General features: G+C 36.6%; 1 protein-coding gene across 1 annotated transcript in view; it reads right to left on the bottom strand.

The window, feature by feature from the left end:
* AK9 (adenylate kinase 9) overlaps positions 1-20,335 on the bottom strand; it is a 184,121-nt gene that overhangs the window by 89,570 nt on the left and 74,216 nt on the right. Inside the window, exons 14-17 of the mRNA XM_030928725.1 lie at positions 18,823-18,918; positions 18,639-18,734; positions 13,793-13,876; positions 12,124-12,272 (exon numbers count right to left, since the gene is read on the bottom strand). Coding sequence (XP_030784585.1) covers positions 12,124-12,272; positions 13,793-13,876; positions 18,639-18,734; positions 18,823-18,918 — 425 coding nt within the window. The remainder of the gene's footprint in view (positions 1-12,123; positions 12,273-13,792; positions 13,877-18,638; positions 18,735-18,822; positions 18,919-20,335) is intronic.

The raw sequence follows: 20,335 nt of genomic DNA, 5'->3' as shown, positions 1-20,335 counted from the left end.
TGCTAATTATTACCTACTTGCTTTGCAGTCTCAATTCTGTTATTGCATCATAAGACCTGTAAAGAGGTCTTATACTTGCAAAGAGTTTAATATTTTCATGTGTTTTTACAATGCTGAATATCACCCTTTTGCCTTTATGTTTAGAATTCCTTTGAGCATTTGTTGTAGGTACAGTCTAGTGGTGATGAATTCCCTTATTGTTTGCTTGTTTGGGAAAGACTATTTCTCCTTCATTTATAAAACTTAGTTTAGCAGGATATAAAATTCTTGCCTGGCATTTTTTAAAACCCTTTTCCCATTTAGAAAAAAAAAAAAAACTGCAGTTCACTGCCAGCACTCATTTGATTTTATATAAATGAACTCTTTGAGGCTGAAGCAAATCTGACTGATTTTCAATGTGAAAATAAAGTATAAAAACTGGTCTTGGAGTTATTTCTTAACAGAACTAACGTCAGAATCATCTGAATCATCAGAACTACTTCAGAAAAATTGGATTCATGAAATGAATCTTTGGCCAAGAACTGTATGAGAATGATGTTAACATCACGTGTAGGAATGCTACATTTTCTAGGATTTGACATTTTCAGCAATTGAGAATTACTATATTTTGTAAATGGAAATATCACTACTAAAAACAGAATGCTATAAAAAGAATGATATCTTTTATTTCCAAAGTTGCTATACTAGAGCAATAAAATAATAATAAAAGCGAGGTATTTCATGGCAAAGTTATCTCAGGGTAAACACTACAGCTGCAATTACCACCAGTGAGTATGCTAGGGGCAAATAGGAAAAGGATTAAAGAAGACCAAAAATAGGACTCTAATATCTTCTGGCTCGTAAGGTTTCTGGTGAGAAGTCTGTTGTTAGTTTAATGAGATTTCTTTTATAAGTGATTAGATGCTTCTCTCTTTCTGCTTTTAGGATTTTTTTTTCCTTCACATTGACATGAGATAGTCTGATAACTATATGCCTTGGTGAGGTACTTCTTGCACTATATCTTACCATAGTTTTATGATCTTCTTACATCTGGCTGTCTAGATCTCTGACAAAATTAAGGAAGTTTTCTTAAATTATTTCCTCAAATAGGTGTTCCACACTTTTTACTTTTTCTTCTTCTTCCTCTGGAATACCTATAACTAGTAGGCTGGGACACTATATATAATCCCATATTTTTGGAAGAGTTTTTTTTTTTTTTTTTTGTCTAACTAGGTTAATTCAGAAGCCCTGTCTTGCAGCTCTGAGATTGTTTCTTCTGCTTGTGCTGGGCTATTGTTAAAGCTTTCAACTGTATTTCGCAATTCCTTCAATAAATTTTTCATTTCTACAATTTAGAAAAATCTATCTCATCTTTCAAATCCTAAATTGTTTTTCTGATTTCTTTGTGTATGTTTTCAACATTCTTTTGGATTGCATTGAGTTTCTTTAAAATCTAAACCAGGAAAAGTCAAGTCCCTGAATAGACAAATAACAAGTTCTGAAATTGAGGCAGTAATTAATAGCCTACCAACCAAAAAAAGTCAAGGACCAGAAGGATTCACAGCTGAATTATACCAGGGGTACAAAGAGGAGCTGGTACCATTCCTTCTGAAACTATTCCAAATAATAGAAAAAGAGAGACTCCTTCGTAACTCATTTTACTAGGCCAGCATCATCCTGATACCAAAACCTGGCAGGGATGAAACAACAACAATAAAATTTCAGGCCAATATCTCTGATGAACATTTATGCAAAAATCCTCAATAAAATACTGGCAAACCAAATCCAGCAGCACATCAAAAAGCTTATCCACCACGATCAAGTTGGCTTCATCCCTGGTATGCAAGGCTGGTTCAACAAATGCAAATCAATAAACATAATTCATCACATAAACAGAACCAAAGACAAAAACCATATGATTATCTTAATAGATGCAGAAAAGGCCTTTGATAAAATTCAACACCCTGTCATGCTAAAAACTCTCAATAAACTAGGTATTGATAGGACATATCTCAAAATAATAAAAGCTATTTATATCAAACTCATAGCCAATATCATACCAAATGGGCAAAAGCTGGAAGCATTCCCTTTCAAAACTGGCACAAGACAAGGATGCCCTCTCTCAACACTCCTATTCAGCATAGTATTAGAAGTTCTGGCCAGGACAATCAGGCAAGGGAAAGAAATAAATGGTATTCAAATAGGAGGAGAGGAAGTCAAATTTTCTCTCTTTGCAGGTGACATGACTGTATATTTAGAAGACCCCATCATCTCAGCCCAAAATCTTCTTAGGCTGATAAGCAAATTCAGCAAAGTGTCAGGATACAAAATCAGTGTGCAAAAGTTGCAAGCATTCCTATGCACCAATAATAGAAAAACAGAAAGCCAAATCATGAGTTAACTCTCATTTACAATTGCTACAAAGAGCATAAAATACCTAGGAATACAACTTATGAGGGATGTGAAGGACCTCTTCAAGGAGAACTACAAACCACTGTTCAAGGAAATAAGAGAGGACACAAACAAATGGAAAAACGTTCCATGCTCATGGATAGGAAGAATCAAATTGTGAAAATGGCCATACTGCCCAAAGTAATTTATAGATTCAATCTATCCTCATCAAGCTACCATTGACATTCTTCACAGGATTAGAAAAAACTACATTAAATTACATATGGAACCAAAAAAGAGCTCGTATAGCCAAGACAATCCTAAGCAATAAGAACCAAGCTAGAGGCATCACATTTCCTGACCTCAAACTATACTACAAGGCTACAGTAACCAAAACAGAGTGATACTGGTACCAAAACAGATATATAGACCAATGGAACAGAACAGGGCCCTCAGAAATAACACCACACATCTACAACCATCTGATCTTTGACAAACCTGACAAAAACAAGCAATGGGGAAAGGATTCCCTGTTTAATAAATGCTATTGGGAAAACTGGTGAGCCATATGCAGAAAACTGAAACTGAACCCCCTCCTTTCCCCTTACACAGAAATTAACTCAGGATGAATTAAAGACTTAAACATAAGACCTAAAACCATAAAAACTCTAGAAGAAAACCTAAGTAATACCATTCAGGACATAGGCATGTGCAAAGACTTCATGACAAAAACACCAAAAGCAATTGCAACAATAGACAAAATTGACAAATAGGATCTAATTAAATTAAAGAGCTTCTGCACAGCAAAAGAAACTACCATCAGAGTGAACAGGCAAGCTACAGAATGGGAGAAAATTTTTGCAATCTATCCATCTGACAAAGGGCTAATATCCAGAATCTACAAGAAACTTAAACAAATTTATAAGACAAAAAACAAACAACCACATCAAAAAGTGGGCAAAGGATATGAACAGACACTTCTCAAAAGAAGATATTTATATGTGGCCAACAAACATATGAAAAAAAGCTCGTCATCACTGGTCATTAGAGAAATGCAAATCAAAACCACAATGAGATACCATCTTACTCCAGTTAGAATGGCGATCATTAGAAAGTCAGGAAACAACAGATGCTGGAGAGAATGTGGAGAAATAGGAATACTTTTACATTGTTGGTGGGAGTGTAAATTAGTTCAACCATTGTGGAAGACAGTGTGGCAATTCCTCAAGGATCTAGAGCTAGAAATACCATTTGACCCAGCAATCCCATTACTGGGTATATACCCAAAAGATTATTAATCATTTTACTATAAAGACATATGCACATGTATGTTTATTGTGGCACTATTCACAATACCACAACACAATACTTGCAACCAACCCAAATGCCCATCAATGATAGACTGGATAAAGAAAATGTGGCACATATACACCGTGGAATACTATGCAGCCATAAAAAAGGATGAGTTCATGTCCTTTGCAGGGACATGGATGAAGCTGGAAACCATCATTCTCAGCAAACTAACACAGGAACAGAAAACCAAACACCACATGTTCTCACTCATAAGTGGGAGTTGAACTATGAGAACACATGGACACAGGGAGGGGAACATCACACAACAGAGCCTGTTGGGGGGTAGGGGACTATGGGAGGGATAGCTTTAGGAGAAATACCTAATGTAGATGACGGGTTGATGGTTGCAGCAAACCACCATGGCACATGTATACCTATGTAACAAATGTGCACGTTCTGCACATGTATCCCAGAACTTAAAAGTATAATTAAAAAAAAAAAAAAAGAAAAAGAAAAATAAATAAATAAATAAAATAAAAATGAAAAAAAAAAATCTATTTCTATTGGGTATTGCAGTTCAACCTCTGAGCCAACAGGCGGTACTTGCAGATAAGGGCTGGCTGCAGCCAACGCAGATGAGTATATGCTTGATCTTTGTTTATCATGAGAAGCTCTATGTTGCCTCAGGCAATGGGCTGTCAGGTGGAAGGCACAGTGGTCTGAGTTTCCCCCTCAGCCCTGGAGAGGAGACCAAGCTGAGTGAGGCCTAACTGGGCCGACCCACCTACATGTCTTCCAATGGCAGGCACCAGCACCAGCTCCAAAAGGGGATCTGGGCATGGTCACCAAGTACCCACACATGTGCCAGGGCATGGAGTGGAGAAACGTCTGCTGCCCCAAGTTCTCTGCCTGGGAAAGGAGGGGCAGCCTAAACTCCTCATCCTTATCCTTAGGGCAGGCTAAGCTCCTCATTTGGAGGACCTAGAAGAGTGGATGCTCCAAATGCCTGGAGATATGTCCTGGCATGAAGTGGAAAGGATGCTGCGGCACCAAGATGTCTGCACCTGAAGGGAGGGGCGGCTCAGACTCCTAATTCAGGCTAGCAGGTGTGCCTAATGCTTAGAAATATGACAGGCATGAAGTGAAGAGAGTGCCACTGCAATGAAATCTGCAAACAGGAAGGGAGGGGTGGCTAAGGCTTTTAAACAAAGTGAGTGGGTTGTATAACACATCTTCTTTATCCAGTCTTCCATGGATGGACACTTAGGTTGATTCCATATCACTGCTATTCTTAATAGAGCTGCGATAAACATATGAGTGCAGTTATCTTTTTGAGATAATGATTTCTTTTCCTTTGGGCAGATACCCAGTAGTGGGATTGCTAGATTGTATTGTAGTTCTATTTTTAGTTCTTCATTCAACCTTTTTTTTGAAATAAAATTTAATGGTTTTATAGTATTTTATGAAAAAACCTTAATTTGTTTAATAACCTCTTATTGTTAAATATTTATGCCATTTCTAATTTTACTATAACACCGTGATGAAAATCTTTATATATAAAATCTTTATTTTACTAACATGGTGTTTTTTATATACAACATCTGTGAATCTTTGTCCAAATATTATATATTTCTTCAGATTAGATTCCTGACATGACTTCAGGTCATAGGGAATGAAAGAGTAAACATTTTAAACTCTTTTCATACACATTGCCACACTGCTGCCAAAAGCATCTGTATCAATTTTCATACTTCCTAACAATGTTTGAAAGTGAGGCTATCAGTACAGCCTCACTAGTACTGATTGTCAAAACACTTTGCCAATTAGATGAGAAATTGTATCTCATTCTTTTAATTTTTATTGAAACAAACATTAAAATTTTTCTTTAAAAAATTTTTTTATTGCAACCTCAATTCTTGCTTGCTTCGAAGAAATAATTCAACTGAGGGGCATAAAGCAGAAGAAGAGACTAAGGTAAGTTTCAGAGCAGAAGTGAAAGTTTATTAAAAAGCTTTAGAAGGGTAAGGAAAGAAAGGAAAGGAAAGAAAAAAAGGAAAGTACAACTTGGAAGAGGGTCAAGTGGGCAACTTGAGAAACCCAGTGCCTAAAAATTTTCAATGAACCATTTGTATTTCTTCTTTGATAAAATCTGCTTATATCCCTTGCTTGCTTTTTGATCAGATATTAGATTCTCTACAGAGTTCTAAGAAATTAATGTTATATTTATTATAAATACTTTCCCCAGCTTGTCCTTTGCCTTACATTTTTGACTTGCATAATTTTTTTAGAGAGATGGTCATTATTAAATAGTCTGTTGAGATTTGCTCTTACAAGTTCTTCCATTGCATTTGTGTCTGGAATTGTTGACCATTCCAAATCATTTCAATGTTAATACACTTTTTACTAGTCTAAATAAAATACCATTTTTACATTTAACTATTTAGTATATATGGAATTTATCTTTATTTTGATAGAAAGTGAGAATCTAAATAGTTTCTTCCCAACAGTTAATTTTATCAACACCGTTAAATAATTCTTTCCTTTTGGATTGTGATGTAACCTTTGGCATATACTAAATTTTTATCCACACTGAAGTTTGTTTCTGTACCCTCTTTGTAGTTCTGTTGCTTCTGGTATGTTTATCAGGCCTATATACCACTGTAGCATTACAACATACTTTACTAGTTGGTAGAGTAAGTCTCCCTCTGTCATACTTCTTTGTCGAACTGTTTTAGTCTCAGTTATTGGTTCTTTCAGATAAACTTTAGAGTCATGCTGTCAGTTTTGAAAAAAATTGATATTTTTATTAGAACTGTATCAAATCTATAAATTAACTGAGAAAGATACTTTAATAAGATTTTGTCTTTACATATAAGAATTTATGTCTCTATTTATTGATATCTGCTTTTGTTCACATTAAAAATTTTAATAATTTTATTCATGTGGATCCTTCATCTTTATTTCAAACTTAGTTATATTACATTTATGTTCTTATCACATGTGGATTGTTAAAATTCTTTTGGCTACCTTATTTCTGAATGAAATTATTAGCTCATTGTTTTTTAGATTATATTTAAAAAATAAATAGTATCAGCTGCAATAATGATTATATTTCTCCTCTATTCTAATAGTTATTCCTCTTATTATGTTTCAAGGCATTGTATAAAGCTAAAATTTCTATAAATCATTAAGAATGGGTGTGACAGCAGATGGGCATGGTGGCAAGTAGTCCTAGCTTCTTGAGAGGCTGAGGTGGGAGGATCACTTGAGCCCAGGAGTTTGAGACCAGTCTGGGCAACGCAGCAAGTCTCCATCTCCCAAAAAAAATGAGTGTCATAGGAATATCATTGTCTTGTTTCTGACTTTAAGGTTATATGGTCTGCAGTCTGAAGCCAAACTCATTTGTCATGTTAATAAGGTACTCTGCTATCCTTAATGTGACAAGATAATTTATTGAGATACTCATTTGAATTTTTTCTTGCTATGTTTTTTTCATCCCCACTCTGAGAAGGGAACCAGGACCTCCAAGCTCCTTTTTTGGAGAAGTTTGTGTGGCAGAGCTGAATGCATTAGATGTCTTTCTGATTTCAATTTATCCCACATGATTCTGATTAAATGGAAAAAGGTCAAATACTGAGCAATTTTGGAGTAAGAAAGAGAGAAATGAAACATGATGGGCATCTCCCATGGCTTCAGGAAAAGAAATGGCTTGAAAGGAGAGGTGCTACTGTTGTTGAAGTAGCCCAAGTTGCTCAAGTTCAGACACATTCAAAGCTAAGGTGAGGAAAGGTTTGAGGGATGAGGACTTGGGTACTTGAAGATGCAAATTTTGGATGAATCGGCCACAAAGCTTTATTTTGGGAATGTATTGAGGTGATTCCTTAGTTGGGATAACTGTGGGGAGAAGGTGAAATCCTTCCCCATGATTTCATATTCTAAAGAATTCCAGAGTATGTGGCCAGGCAGAGGGGTGAGGAGGCTCTGAGGCTGGGGACTATGCCTGTTGGAGGAATGGTGAGGACAAGGGCCCCGAGAAGCCTTTACATGTGGTCTATGTCCAGTCTGGCTGTCACCAGAGAGAATCATGGAAATGGGCTCTCAAGAGTTTGATCAAATAAAATTAAAGTGGCACTTCCTTTTGACAAAAATGGTATACATTTTTGTACATTACTCATTCTTCTATCCTCTTGTGATTTTAACTTAAAAGATTTACTTTTTCTGCATTTAAACATACTATTTCTGGATTCCCTTACTCTACACTATTTTATGTTTACTTTATATTTTATCACTTGTGAATAGATATATAGATAGATACATAGATAGATAGATAGATAGATAGATAGATAGATAGATAGATAGATAGGAGACCGAAGCAGAGTAGAAATAGGACATGACCCAGAGAGATGTAGGAGGCACAGAAAGAAATAACGATGGTGCCAAGTATACAGATACAAAGGTGCCAAGTACATGGTGCCAAGTACACAGAAATGAACAACAGATAGGTACAGATGTTAGAGGGAAACCATGTAGACAGAGAAGCAGAGCAAATCATGTTAATGACACAGAAGAGTGCAGAGATAAGAGAACAGGCTGTGGTTAGATGTGCAGTTGGATAACAAGTCATGAGCTTCAACTGGAAAACACAGAGTGGCACGTTTGACACAAAAGGCCCATCTCCCTAGAGGTTGCTACTGTTTTTCTGTTAGGTACTGGGCAAGTACCTTTCATATAGTCAGTGTAACACTTCACTCAACAAAAGTGCTCAGAGCAGTAGAAGCAGAGAACACAGCTGCTGTAGAGTAAGGTCCCATGTCCCTCTGCCTCTGCTTCCCTTGGGTGCTCTGTAGCTGGTCAAGGCGGGAGAACAGGGAGAAGTGCAAATGGTTTGGTATGAACAAAATAATTTCTGTGCATTCTCCATGGCAAGGGAGTGAGTCTTCTCTTCCTTTGGTAGAAACAATATCTATCATTATTTCTACATTTTTAAGGCTTTAAAATACTGTTAAACTATAATTCTAAGAAATTCTTTAAAAAATGCTTAACTGATCCATTTGCAAGTAAAATATAACCTATTTGCTTTCCCTGGACTGGATCATACATTAGGTCCAAGCGCATCAGTCATATCTATTCTACACATGGGCTGTGAGCTTCAGACAAAAACCAGAATTTAATGGGAGGCACAATTTTTAAAATGGGATAAAAAATGGTTGCAGCAACAATTAGAAAATAAAATAAAACACTTAGAAAATAAAATAAAACACTAATATCATTTATAGCAGCATCAAAATACACCAAATACCTAAAAATAAACCTAATGAAAGATGTTGAAGACCTTTACCTTGAAAATTACAGAACAATGCTGGGAAAAATTAAAGAAGACCTACATTAATTATAGTCAGTCTTCTGTATCCATGGCTCTGCATCTGTGCATTCAACCAACCACGGATATAAAATATTTCAGAAAAAAAGGATGGTTACGTCTGTACTAAACATGTGCAGACTTGTATTTCTCGTCATTATTCCCTGAACAATATAGTGTAAACAACTATTTACATACCATATACATTATATTAGGCATTATGAGTAATCTAAAGATGATTTAAAGTATATGGAAGGATGTGCATAGGTTATATGCAAATACCATGCCATTTTATACAAGGAACTTGAACATTCATGGATTTTGGTATCTGTGAGGGTCATGGAAATAATCCACTGAGGATATCCACTGAGGGTACTGAGGGATGGCTGTACAAATATTTTATGTTCATGGATTATAAGACTCAATATTGTAAAGATGATAGTCTTAGCCAAATTAATCTAATAGATACAATGCAACCTAATCAAAATGCCTGCAGAGGGGTGTGTGTGTGTGTGTGTGTGTGTGTGTGTGTGTGTGTGAAAATTGAGTAGCTGATTCTAAAATTTATGTGGAAGTAAAAAGGACCTACAATAGCTAAGATAATCTTAAAGAAGTAAGCAGAAGAAAACATAATGTATGACACAGAGAAGGATGCAATGACAGGAGAAACAGGGTGTTGAAGAATTCACTCCCTCAGATGTCATGATTTATTATAAAGCTACAGCAGGGCCAGGCATGGTGGATCATGCCTGTAATCCCAGCACTTTGGGAGGCCAAGGTAGGTGGATCACTTGAGGTCAGGAGTTCTAGATCACACTGGCCAACATGGTGAAATTCCGTCTTTACTAAAAAAATACAAAAAATTAGCCAGGCATGGTGGCATACACCTGCAGTCTCAGGTACTTGGGAGGCTGAGGCAGGAGAATCGCTTGAACCCATGAGGTGGAGGTTGCAGTGAGCTGAGATCGCACCCTGCACTCTAGCCTGGGTGACAGAGCGAGACTCTGGCTCAAAAAAAAAAAAAAAAAAAAAAAAAAAAAACCCCAAAAAACTACAGTAGTTAAGACATGTGGCTCTGGCACAGACAAATAGACTAATGGAATAGAACAAAGAGTCTATAAAGGGACTACATATATATGGCCACTTGATACATGATAGTGGAGAAAGGATGGTCTTTTCAATAAGTGGTGTTAGAGCAACTAGTTATCCATCTTGAAAAAAAATACAACTTGACCACATTGTGGTAAATGATTAGTGATGTTAAGTACCTTTTTATATGTATATTGGCTATTTGAATATTGTTTTTGATACACAAAAATTAGTTTCAAATGGACTGTAGATCCAAATATGAAAGATAAAGCAAGGTTTCCAGAAGAAAACCTAGGAGAATATCTTCCTGACTTTGGGTAGGCAAATATTTCTGAAACAGAACATGAAAAGCACTAACTGTGAAAGAAAAAATTAATAAATTTGATTTCAATAAAATTAACTCCTATTATTCAAGACAGAAGATATTTGTAAAGATCACTGCAAAATATCCAACAAAGAATCATACTCAGAATACATAGACGAAACATGAATCAAAAAAGAGACAATCCAATTTAAAAAATAAAAAACAAAACCTCCAAAACCCCAAAACAACATGGGCATATGACTTGTACAGGCCCACCTCAAAGAGCATATCTCTAGCTGCTTATGAAGAATAGTTCTCCTAATCATAAAGATCATAGAACTGATGATGGGTAAAACTGTCTCCTCCACAGGTCTCTGGTCTTTTGAGAAATGACAACTTGATATAAGCTTGGGAGTTAAAATCTCATATGATTTAAACGGTTCCAGAGCTACAGTTTACCATCTAATACTATAAATATTCCTGTATCAGAAGTGTAGGACTACTTGTGGATTTATATCCTCCAGAATAAACTCTGAAGAGAATGGAGAAAAATTTCACTCAAGAGCAAATATGGTAATTCCACACTCCCAAACATGTCTGTCACTTGCAGATCTCCTCTGCGATGGTTTCTCTTACCTCCCAGGCAGAGACGATGGCTCTGACCTTCATGGAATTCCTACACCTCATACACATCTATTTGCCTCTAGCACATGATAACTCAGCTATTGGTTTACATGTCAGTTCAGTCTTCCCTACCTGACGGATAGCTCCTTAAAGGAAAGGGCTGTGTTTAATCCATCTTCAGATTCCTGGTATCTAACACAGTATGGGGCAGATAGTAGGTACTCACAATATTTCTGAAGGACTAAATGGATGATAGAACAACCAGAAGACAGATATGCAGAAAACTTTGAAAGGTCTGTATGGGAAGCTCAAAGGGAGCCATGGGAATCTGAGAGTCAGAGAGGCTGGTAGAGCCTGGGGCTTGAGGAAACCACCCAATGTGTTACAAAAAGGTTCCATACTCCAACATCATATATATTTTCTTCACATAGCAATTTTAAGCTAAATCACAGAGATATACAGAAGTTCATCAAGGGCTGAAAAGATTAGTTCTGCTTTTGATTTTGCTCTGAATGTTTACTTAAGATCTTTGTACAAAACAGACCCACATGAATATCCTGTTCTTTATAAACAAACAACGGGCCTTCTGACCTGCCATTGATAGATAGCATTTGAGGATTTTTTTCCTCTTTAGACTGGAACAGCACATGTGTGTCCACTCATCTCCCCTATGAACGCATGTTCAAGTTGGTTGGATGAAACTAATTAACCATGGAGCAAAATTTATCTTGGCTTATAATTAATCAGTTCATAGATGAAACATACAACTTTGGTACCTAGTACCAATATGCATCATCTTTTAACCGAACTGAATCAAAGACAATAAAATTTAATGAATAATTAATTTCAAAGCATAAAGTTATATTACATAATTTTGTTTATAATTGAAAATTTACCAAAGAGCATCAGTAGTTGTTCACTGGGGTACTTCACACTTAACAATGCTGACTACACAATGTACATGAATTTGAAGGCTACAAATTTCAACACCATAAGACTCTAAAATAATTATACACATACTAGATTAACATTTTCTCAGTAATAGTTAAGTCACTGATAAGAATTACCCGGCTAGATTTTTTACCTCTCCAAGGACTTCCTGTAAGATTTCAGCATATTTTTCATATGGCTGTTCAAAGTTCATATCCTGTGACATTTTTATAGTCTCCTCAATCATGGACACAACCTCTGGATGATCTGCAGTTACCTCTTCTATCGAGTCTTCTGTTGGGGCTAAAGTAAAATAAGCTGATAAATTAATGCCATTAATAATGTTAGTGGACAATACTACTTGCGATAAAACATGATTGATAATATCTGACCCAAGAAAGTATTATTTTTGTATCACTGCAGCACATGTTGGAAGGAGGGAGAAATAAGACTCTGGAGAGGAAATGTTAAGTCAGGAATCACAGCACCACAAACTCTCAGGGAAGTGACTTAAAGCCAGTGCAGCAGAATGAAAGTGAGAGGCAGGAATAAAGTCATGTCTGGCAGGAGTCAAAACCAGGGAAGAAATGTAGGGGCCAGAGGATTCCAGGAGTCAAGTGAAAACACAAGCATCTAGGGAATGAGTCAAAAAACAAGATGAATACTTCCAGTTACTAGCACGAGACTACAAGGGACAGTAAGGGGACAAGAGGTAGGCAAGTTGGAGGGGATGGAGAAAAGGTGGCATAGGCTGGTGTTTCAAGTGTTATACTTGATTCTTGTCCTCTTTGGTGCTGAAGTGTGTCCTTGCCCAGCTGAGTTGGCTCTCAGGCTGCATCGTGATGTAAATCTTTGTTCATCTGCTACTCTAATGAGATAGGAGTTTGGCAGTTTCACCTGACTCCTGCATTTGCAGGAGTTTGAATTCTGCATTTGCAGTCAAGCTTCTGAGCCTCTGCCTCAGGGTTCCATCTGTCAGGGTCTCTAGCGGGAGCCAGACTGATCCCAACCCAAAAAAATCCCAAAGGGCCTTCAAAAGCAGTTGCCTGCTTCCCTCCCTGTCTGAAAGTGTTCTCAGGGATCAAAAGACTCACAGTTCCTGAAAGCCAGAGCAGAAAAGTCAAGAACCCATGATCTTACTGCGCCCATGGGAGTGGGTACATAATGAAGCAGAAACAGCCAGGCAAAGATGCGAAATGTGCTAGAAGCCGCTAATTGTCCACCCAACATCCATTAGCCTCTTCCTTCACACAGCAACCCTCATTTTATCAAGGCTAGCAATGTGCCCAGCTGAAAAACTACATCTCTCAACTTCCCTTATAGCTTGGACAGCCAATAAGAGGCAAGCAGAGTTTGTGTGTGTGTGCACACGTGTGTGTGTGTGTGTGCACTTGCCTGCACATGTGCTCCTCACACTTGGCTGACTCAGCTAACTGCCAGTTTTTGTCCTTTGCTTTCCTTTTCCTTTCCCTTTCCAGTGTTCCTGCTAGGTACACTGATGTCATGGCTGGAGCTCCAGCAGCCATCTTGTGGCTTATTATAGTAGCTGTGTGCCAGGGATGGCAGAGCAGAAAGATAGACTGCCTGTCTTCCCAATATTCTTTTTCACCAAAACAACATATCATGTATTAGTTTTTCAATGTTCTTGCATGTCCAACTTTTCATAATAGAGTAGCCATTAAAATAGAGTACTTGGGTGTTAATCATGCTTTCATTTTTTTAAAAAATCACACATTTCTTCTTCTAAATTCTGAGGGAACTACTTGTGTTTTTTTTTAGAACCACAATTATAAAAGAATAAAATTATCCAAATATTAATTTACCTGTATCTGAATACAACTTTACATCTTGACCAGCATCTTGAGAATGCCTTCTAAATGTGGATGTTTCACCAGATTCTTTTCCATCTGTGAATAAAACATTGTGAATTCCTAAAGAACGGCATTAAAAAAAAAAAGTAGGTGACTCCCAAAGAAGATTGTAATATAAACCTAGGGAACCAGGACTCACATTCCCAATTTTTAATTAAAATAACAACCATAACATTTAAATGGGTCAATATATCTAGCAGCAGATAATGAAGGTAATAACCTTTAACAAAACCAGGAGTAATTTCAGTTTATTATAATGCCAATGGATCTAAACAGAAAAAAACAATCAACACTGCCCTTCTTGAGACAACTAACACCCTCTTGACTCCTGGAGGTCAAGGCTGTGCTTACTTCAGAGACATGGGGCAGAAGAATGACTTTTTTACCCATGGATACTGGCAATATTGGCATCCTTCCAGCAGTGGATAGAGGTACTGCTGCCTGCTTCTAACCTGGACTGCCTCCCCCAAAGAGGGAGCAGACAGTCTCGGGGTGGGGCTTTCTTTGTGGATTGGAGTTGGGAACTCCACAGCAGCAAAGATGAGGCTGTCAGTTGCCACCTGACAGTCAAAAACTTAATGTACAGGGGGTGGGGTCCTTCTTCTGTGAAGACTGTGTGTGTTAAGGGAGGAAGAGTGCCATACACGAGTTTCTGACAGTGCCCCATTCAATTCTTACTAGGCTTTAAATAAACAGCAGGCAAGCACATCTGTCTGAATTAGTAGGAGAAACTAAAAAAATCAGCTCTATATTATTTAACAAAATAAATTATAGATGCACTTTAAAACTGAATAAAAAACCACAATATAAGTTTATATATATAAACTTATACAAATATATATTTATATAAAATTTATACATGTATATGTAAAGCTATTATTTATATATGTCCTCTCAATTATTTATATATAAAAATTTCTTCCTCTCAGACATTTATATAATTATATATTACATATTATAAATTGAAAATTTATATAATTATATATGATATAATCAATTCTCTCACTTAGACATTTATATATAATAATAATCTATCCTCTCAGACATTTAATATATATATATAAACGTCTGATTGAGAGGAAGACTGTTCAAGCCTAAAAGTGAAGGAAGAAAGCAACAAAGAGAAAATAATGATTTGACTGCAAAAATGTGAAAAATACCTTTACTTCAAAAACAGCAAGCTGACTTAGAAGACAAACCACTCAATTTGTAAAATATATGAAAAATAAGAGACTAATATAGAAAGTTTATACAAAGACTATATAATTGATATAACTATTTAGAAAAATGGGCAAAAGACAAAAATAGTCACCTCAAAAAAGAAGAAATATAAATGGTTAACAAATATGAATATAAATTTCTGAAGCAAAAATTAAAACAACAGAAAATACTGAGAAGTTTCCGGGATCTGGCTGGCAGGCGCTTTGTCTCGCCTTCGCCACAGTAGGCTCTTCCTGTTAGTCTCTGCTGCTACTTCTTGGCTCTGGCAGGCCCAGGTGGCTCTGCAGCAGCCTCTGCCACCCTGTGACCTGTGGGTATTGGGACATCCCTAGCTGACGCCAGGACACCCAGGAAGCCGAGGAATGGACTCCATGGCTTTTGAGGATGTGGCTGTGAACTTTACCCAGGAGGAATGGGCTTTGCTAGATTCTTCTCAGAAGAATCTCTACAGAGAAGTGATGCAGGAAACTTGCAGGAACCTGGCTTCTGTAGAAATCATATGGTACAGAGACTGTGTGAAAGCAAAGAAGGTAGTCAGTATGGACAAGTTGTCAGCCAAATTCCAAATCTTGATCTGAATGAGAACATTTCTACTGGATTAAAACAATGTGAATGTAGTATTTGTGGAAAAGTCTTTGTACGTCATTCCCTCCTTAATAGGCACATCCTAGCTCACTCAGGATACAAACCATATGGAGAGAAGCAATATAAATGTGAACAGTGTAGGAAATTCTTCGTTTCTGTTCTAGCTGTTAGAAGACACATGATAATGCACAGTGGAAATCCAGCTTATAAATGTACGATATGTGGGAAAGCTTTTTATTGTCTCAATTCAGTTGAAAGACACCAGAGAACTCACACAGGAGAAAAACCCTATAAATGTAAACAATGTAAAGCGTTCACTGTTTCCAGTTCTTGTCTAATACATGAATGAACTCACAGTGGAGAGAAACCCTACGAATGTAAGGAATGTGGGAAAACATTCAGATTTTCTTGTTCTTTTAAGACGCATGAAAGGACTCACACTGGAGAAAAACCCTATAAATGTACCAAATGTGATAAAGCCTTCAGCTCTTTCACTTCCCTTCGTTACCATGGAAGCATTCATATTGGAGAGAGACCCTATGAATGTAAACAATGTGGCAAAGCCTTTAGTCAATTGAGTTCCCTTTGTAACCACAGAAGTACTCATACTGGAGAAAAACCCTATGAATGTAAACAATGTGACCAAGTCTTCAGTCGCCTCAGTTCCCTTCACCTCCACGAAAGAATTCATACGGGAGAAAAACCTTATGAATGTAAGAGATGCGGTAAAGCCTAACACTCGTTCCAGTCACCTTACTCACCATGAAAGAAGTCATGATATAGAGGCTGGGTGTAGTGACTCAGCCTATAATCCCAGCACTTTGGGAGGCCAAGGTGTGTGTATTGCTTGAGCCCAGGAGTTCATAATCAGCCTGGATTAAAACAATGTGAAACAACCTGGGCAACATGGTGAAACTCTGTCTCTACAAAAAATAAAATAATGCCAGGAGCGATGGCTCACGCCAGCTACTCGGGAGGCTGAGGCAGAAGAATCACTTGAACCCAGGAGGCGGAGGTTGCAGTGAGCCAAGATTGTGCCACTCCAGCCTGGCAACAGAGTGAGACTCCATCTCAAAATAAATAAATAAATAAATAAATAAATAAATAAATAAAGCCACTTGAATGTAAGAAATGTGGTAAAACATTTACTCTTTCCCATTCCCTCATAAACATGAAAAGGCTCACACTGCACAGAAACCTTAAGAATGTAGGAAATGTGGTCAAGCCCTCAGATTTTCCCGTTTTTGAAGATTTGGGAGGACTCAGAGTGGAGAAAAGCCTTTTGAATCTAAATTTGTGGTAAGGCCTTCAGTTGTGTTAGTTCCATTTGAAGACATCAGCTCTTTCCTGAGAAATACCCTATGAATATCCAGAATGTGGGAATGTTTCATTTCTCTCATACCCACTCAAGGACATATGAAAATGCACACTGTAGCTGGCTGAACCTTGTAAATACAAGAACGTACACAGGATTAAAAACTCTAATAGTTTAGCAACTGCAAGAATATTTTCAGTTTTAACATTCACTTGAAAAGTCATGTGAAAAGTCCCACTGGAAAGAAGTTCTATAAGTGAAGCTTTTCTAATTTGGAAAACCTGATGCAAATGAATTATCGTGCAGTGCTTGAAAAAAATGTATGAAATGTTACACAAGTTACAAGTATATTGATTTTATCAGTAAAAAAAAGAAAATACTGAGGGAACAATTACATGTATTTTGAATATTACTGGGGAAACATAATTTGGAACAATTTTATGCAAAGCAATTTGACTCTGTCTATAGCTTCATATTTGTTAATTTAGTACTTCCTAGAAATCCCCAGGAATTCTAGAGAAATTGTGCAGTAACTTATAATGAGGGTTAAAATATTTCCCAATGAAGTAATATAAATAAATGGTAAATTATAAGTAAAAAATGTAAAAACAGTTTATATTATAACTATTCTGTAATATTATATTACATATAATTATTATGTAATGTTATATAATGTAGTGCTATATGCTCTTATGTTCAAATATTAATAGAAAAATTTTATAAGGATAAATAGCACAATGGGCAAATGATAAAATTTCACAGCTAAAATTGTGGCCTTAAGATGCTCTAATTTCAATATGTTAAAGTAGAGAGCTTTTAAAAAAGAACTTATGTTGAATAGGAGTGGTGAGACAGAGCATCCCAACGATTATAAATCATGCTGCTATGAAGACACATGCACACGTATGTTTATTGCAGCACTATTCACAATAGCAAAGACTAGGAACCAACCCAAATGTCCATCAATGATAGACTGGATTAAGAAAATGTGGCAGATATATACCACAGAATACTATGCAGCAATAAAAAAAGGATGAGTTCATGTCATTTGTAGGGACATGGACGAAGTTGGAAACCATCATTCTCAGCAAACTATTGCAAGGACAAGAAAACCCCAAAAAAACACTGCATGTTCTCACTTATAGGTGGGAATTGAACAATGAGAACACTTGGACACAGGAAGGGGAACATCACACACCAGGGCCTGTTGTGGGGTGGGGTCTGGGGGAGGGATAGCATTAGGAGATATACCTAATGTAAATGACGAGTTAATGGGTGCAGCACACCAACATGGCACATGTATATGTATGTAACAAACCTGCACGTTGTGCATGTATCCTAGAACCTAAAGTATAATAAAAAAAAAAAAAAAAGAATTTATGATATGATAATGATTGTATGACATTGGAAACATTCAAACATTTTTCTTTGGGCTCTAATTGTATCTGACTCCCCATTTATATGTTTTCTTCTTTATTCTAGTAAATTGACTTCTGTTTTACCGTTGTTCAGGTTAAATCCATAAGGAAAAATTTAGCTTTTTTCCTCCTGAAGTTTCCAGTTTTGGGGGTAATTTTAAGCATAAATATAAACATAATCAAATATGAAACAAATGAAAATGAGATCCACAAACATGGGATTAGCAATTCACTTTGTTACCATCTTTATCAACTTTACCAGCTTGATCATGGAGGAAATTTTCTGACTTTGTTTTGGCTTCTTCAGTGTTCACTAAAGAGCTGTCTCTGTCCCTTTGGGAGCCTTGAATGTACCCTGCAATGAAATAGTAATATACTTTATCAGCTAATCTATTTATATTAGGAATGATTTGGTCAATAACATCAGCAATATATTTCTTTACCTTCTTCATCAATTGACGAGTGTGTTGCCTCCACTGGGAATACTCCAAACTCCATTTTTTCATATTGCCTTTGAAATTCTCTTAAAGTTGTTTCAGCTGAAATATAACAATGGGTGGTGTTAGCAAAAGGTAGTTGGGGATAGGGAGGCAGGTGGAGTGACCAAAAGCCCCTGCTTCAAAGTTAGATACACTTGAGTTTCAGTTCTGACTTACAAGCTGTAAGGGCTGTGTGGCTTTGGTAAAACACTTGATCTTTTTGTCTCAATTAGTAGGCAAAATGAGGATCTTTAAACTGAAAGCACTGCTGTGAGGATTAAATGAGGTAATGAACATAAACACTTAACTTGGAAAATGCTGGCACACAGGAAGGCCGTTCCATGTTGGCTGCCATCCTCTGTATAAATCATGTAATTTTTATGTTAAAAAACCTCAATATTCTCCACTGACAAATTTTTCTTAAAAATATACTGAGGCAAAATTCAATAGCAAAAAATTCCAATTTTAAAATTTTAAGTAGAGTCACTTCTATTGTCAGATTTAGAATAATTAGTGAACTTGGAAAAGAAAATAAAAAGGCTTTTAAGTTTGCAGCATATGAGAGATAGCAACTATTGCTATATTCCAGTGGGAGAAGGTAATTTGTGGAAAGCTGTAAAATCTATGATTTAATGTTAGAATTTAATGTGAAAGAAACATTACAGATCACTGTTCTTCCTCCAGGAGCCCGGCTAATTTCCCGCCTTGGTCCAGATCTCAGTCAAATGTCCCCTCTTTGGAGATGTCTTCCCTGGGCATCTCAACATTTCAGTATCCCTACTCCAGTCACTGTCTGCCCCATTACCATGTTATATTTTTTTCCCATCTGTTCCCTTGCCTTTTTTTTTTTTTTATTGCCTTCTGCCCTCTATTAAAATGTGAGCACCAAAAGGACAGGGACTTTATGTGTCTTGTTCTCATCTGTATTGCTGGTGCCTAGAATAATGTCTAACACAAAGTAGGCACTCAAGTATTTGTTGAATGAATTAATAAATTCATTTTGTCCAGCCTTAAGTAGGTTGAATAACAAGCCACTTTAGTAGTCTGAGCCATTATTTCTCCAGCCTCAGTTTGTAAGTTGTCTGAGATATTTTAAATTTTTCAATTTTCAATTTTCATTTCGAAGGTAATATACTAAAAATATAACTTCACTCTAGATTGTCTGGATAACTGTTTGCATGGCATGCAATTTCAGTGCTGGTCTTTTTGTTGTTTTTTGTAATCTCTTGGGCACCATTATTTTATTTGTTTATAGGCTAACAGGAAAGAAGAGAGGCAGATTTATTAGGCAAATACTGTGTCCTCATCTAGCAAAAACTCAACCTTACCATGTAGGGAGAAGTAATTTCCTTGCTATTTAAATAGTTTCAAGCACAGAAAATGTTGAGAAGTTTCCTAATTTATATAAAAAGTTAAAAAAAAAAAACAACTGATAGCAAACTTTGACAAATAGAGACCACCTCTCCCCGCCCCAACT

This window comes from Rhinopithecus roxellana, chromosome 4 (assembly GCF_007565055.1).
Source record: "Rhinopithecus roxellana isolate Shanxi Qingling chromosome 4, ASM756505v1, whole genome shotgun sequence".
Classification (NCBI taxonomy): domain Eukaryota; kingdom Metazoa; phylum Chordata; class Mammalia; order Primates; family Cercopithecidae; genus Rhinopithecus; species Rhinopithecus roxellana.
Note: the sequence above shows the minus strand (reverse complement) of the source record. Positions and strands in the feature narration are given on the sequence as shown.